The sequence below is a fragment of the Cryptomeria japonica genome, chromosome 2, assembly GCF_030272615.1.
Source record: "Cryptomeria japonica chromosome 2, Sugi_1.0, whole genome shotgun sequence".
NCBI lineage: Eukaryota > Viridiplantae > Streptophyta > Pinopsida > Cupressales > Cupressaceae > Cryptomeria > Cryptomeria japonica.
In genome coordinates this window covers 632,404,728-632,408,588 of record NC_081406.1, presented here as the reverse complement: position 1 = coordinate 632,408,588, position 3,861 = coordinate 632,404,728, and the positions used below count along the sequence as shown (strand labels likewise).

The 3,861-nt window shown below is 38.0% G+C and overlaps 1 protein-coding gene across 1 annotated transcript; it reads right to left on the bottom strand.

Moving 5' to 3' along the window:
• Nucleotides 1-720: 720 nt before the first annotated feature.
• On the bottom strand, nt 721-2,777 carry LOC131042921 (AAA-ATPase At4g30250). The gene is made up of 3 exons (XM_059216941.1): nt 2,698-2,777; nt 1,609-2,603; nt 721-1,570 (listed from the first exon to the last, which is right to left on the bottom strand). Exons 2-3 carry the CDS (start codon nt 1,960-1,962, stop codon nt 1,007-1,009), a joined length of 918 nt encoding a protein of 305 aa, XP_059072924.1. The 5' UTR covers nt 1,963-2,603; nt 2,698-2,777; the 3' UTR covers nt 721-1,006.
• Between the last annotated feature and the right edge of the window lie 1,084 nt (nt 2,778-3,861).

Genomic DNA, 3,861 nt, shown 5'->3' with positions numbered 1-3,861 from the left:
TCATACAGTTTTAGGGCGGAAGCAAAAATGAATAGAATCAAATATAAAAATTCTACTGTAGGTATTGTACACACAAATTGTTACACAGCAAATAACTCTTCTTATTCATTAAAAGAGATTACATAATGATCAAGGATCAGTTCATCAAAAAATCAGAGATAAATAAGACATTACGATTGCCTTAATATACAGAAGTCTTGAATTCAAAGAGCAACTAAAAATAAATGAAATTACATATATATACATGCAAAATTATAGATTAAACAATCTATTTTTGTCTTCAAATGGAACTGTTGTTTCCATACAAAAACTGCACATGAAAATCTTATATATTAGAAAAAAATTCTTTATATTAAAATTATCAAGTTTTCACAATTCATGAGATGTAATGCTCTTAGTTTTTGGATTCAATTGTATAAGATCAACTTTTCAGATCATAATCCCTACAACTCAAGAAAGAATTCAACATTACATTATTCATATTGTATCATTTATCGTACACATTTCAATTTTAAATAACTAACTTGCCACCGCCTTTAAACGACCTCACATGTTAACTATCATTTTACACTTCCACAATGACATGGAACAATAAATTTAGTCAGCTATTCTTTATGAACACGTCTTGTACGACATTACTCGTATTGTTTACATGCTTTATCTTATACGAAAAAAAACAGATTTATATTGATCTTATATACAAACATTTGATACATGGATGATCCTTATACCTAATCAACAAAAATCAGAGGTTACCGTCTATCAACAATAATTTCTTATCTTGCTTCACAAGTTTGGTATTGTTCATACACTAACATGGACCAAGAAGCTACCCATCTATACAAAAAAACATGAACCAAGAAGCAAGCATGAGCTGCCATACTTCTTGTATGCGACTGTCTGATTTCCTTTCCAAAACAGAAACATACCCGTAATGTGCTTCCATTAACCCATCTTAAACTAAGGGCAAAATAACCTCAACTCCTGACACAATACCTGGACCAGTTTAAGCAGACAGCCCACAAAGCTCTTCCTCTACGTCTCTTTGATATATTCCTCTGATGTATTTATTCCTCTGAATATGAGACGATAACGATTCTCCCTCATCTTCATCTTCACGAGACTCGATTACATTCTCATTTCCACTGGGAATCCCCGAATCTAGCGCATCAATAAGAGCCTTAATTGCTGCATCAGGATTATATTTATTCTGAACAAAAATTTCACATATGTCTGCAGGAGTCAGTCGCCCTCCGGATTTCATCTTCTCTTCTACAGAAGGAAACAGCGAGTGATCCCCCAGATCCAAGTAATTAAAAACCAGTTGTTTAAAGGCCTCAAATTCACAGTAACACAGATGTATATGCATATCCATTCGACCACTTCTGAGCAGGGCAGGGTCGAGTCGGTCCTTATGATTGGTCGTAAAAATCATAATCCTCTCTTCGCCACAGCTGGACCAGAGCCCATCTGCAAAATTAAGCAAACCAGAAAGAGTGATGGCAGACGTAGCTTGTCGAGCGCCTTTGGACTCGTCCTTGTGAGATTCAGAGGGACACCTGGACATTGACTGTACCTGGACATTGCCGTGGTGTGCAACTTAGCAGCACAGTCAATGTCCTCAATGACGATAACAGATTTGCTTGAGGTCGCGAGCAGCAGTTGACGGAGATTGGGATTGTCCAACACCCTGGTGATCTCCAGATCATAAACGTCATAGTTCATGTAGTTAGCAATGGCGGCGATGAGGCTGGACTTGCCCGTACCGGGAGGGCCATACAGAAGATAACCTCGCTTCCATGCGCGGCCCGTTTTGCGGTAAAACTCTCTGCTCTGCAGAAAACAGTCGAGATCGTGCTTAATCTTGTGTTTAAGCGAGGGGTCGAGGGCCAGGGTTTTGAAGGTGGACGGGTGCCTGAACGCCACCGAGCTCCAATTTCCATAGCCCAGTTTACTGCCCATCGAGCTCCAACTTGATAAGCCCAGTTTACTGCCATTGCTGAAGAGCTTCCTCTTCTTGCCGCGCCCCTGCAGATTGTCTGCAAATTCTGAGATGTGGTCGATGTAGGATTATAAAACCCGCGCTGTGTCTTTGTTGGAAATTTTGAGGGTATATTTTCCTTGGGTTGTTCCATCGATTTCACTTCTCAACTGCTTTTCCTCGGTCTTGACAAGGTGCGTCCACCACAGTTGGGCTCCTTGGAACTCGTCCTTAACTGTGTGTTCAGAGGGCAGGTTAAAAACCGGCTTCTTGTTTCGGTTGGGGCGCGTGATGGAGACTGTGGGGGCGTTTGCAGTCGCATCGAGGCTGCTCAAATACATTTGCACAGAACGGTATAGTTCGTTGGGACAGTGGAGTTTGTCGGAGGCTTCGTCGTATTGAGGGATTTCTATGTTGGTGTATGCACTTAAATTTTTTCGGTACTTCTTCCAGAGCTTGTAAACTTGGTGAAGAAGGTCGGGCAGCGTTCTGGATTGCAGCAACATGAAACACATCATCGACCACAACAGAGTCTTGTCCGACTCCATCTCTGCAACAAAGATTGTTGAACAGCGTTCTTGATTATCAGGCTGTAATAGGTTAAAACTTATGAAGCATGAACCTACAAAAAAGCGAGGTGGACAAAGTTTCAAGAAAGCGCAGAAGTGTATGAGGGAATTTAAAGAAGTGTTCAATGAAGTGAATGCAGAAATTACCTTAAACGTAGTGCACAACTATAAACCTTGGACAGTATGACAGAGACTGTAGAACAAGTTCCATGAAAGAAGGGAAGTTTATGAGGGAATTTAAGGTGGTGTTCAGTAAGTGAATGAATAAATTACTTCAAAGACTCCAATTTATCACCTCTTATTAATCATTTTGCTTGTCAAATGCGATGTCCCTACCCCTACGTCAAGGTGATTCACCAATTTTGAGATAACCGTAAAGAAAGTTTAATTATAACATGAACAAGAAATCAAATGACAAATAGAATGAAACTCAAATTTTATTTCTCACTATTGTTTGGCAGCAAGGTTAAAGTCAAAACCACCCATTACGAGACAGTTATCCTGCACGTTTCAAAAACCATTGACTCCTTGCACACGTAACCTCTTCATAACTTTTACATAAACCAATAGCTCTCTATTTTTTAACATTTTTGGATCATAAATAGGCAATTTGTGCACAATTATTGGTATCCATAGTGTAAGACTACTTGGACATTGGTGTAAAAGTATTGGCAATTTGAAGTGCATGGATATTCGGGCATCTTGAAGTAGGTACTGAACAACATCTCGAAATGTGTACTTTTTGACCCTTGCGTACATCACGGATCCCGCTATGTGCATTATTACTACCTAAAAGTCGAAAAAATAGCTATAAGTAGTTAAGTCATATGTAGAGACAATAAAACAAATGTCAAAATCCGATATACCATTTAGAATTTGCGGATGTGCAAAGTTAGCTATAACAATTACTGGTATGCTTCCCCTAATAAGAAGGGATGCAACTATTTTGGCTCCAAAATTGGGTTATAAAACATGTTTTATTGACTTTTACGAAAAATCTCAATCGTTGTTTGTGCGATCAATGGTTAGTAATGTTCGTGTTACTGACATTTGTGGTACAACAGTGTTGTTTTGGAGCTAGAATAGATGTGGGCAATAAGAAATGTCACCAATACTTCTCTTTTTTACTACAACTCTTATTATCAATACATGTATCGATTTAAATTAAATAAAACCAATATATGTTTTATATAATATAATAACAAATAATACTAATTAAGATTAATACATGTGATGATCAATATTAATTCATAGTTAAAGAGGGGTCTTAATTTAATTCAAATGGATCATCCACTAATTCAATCAAATATA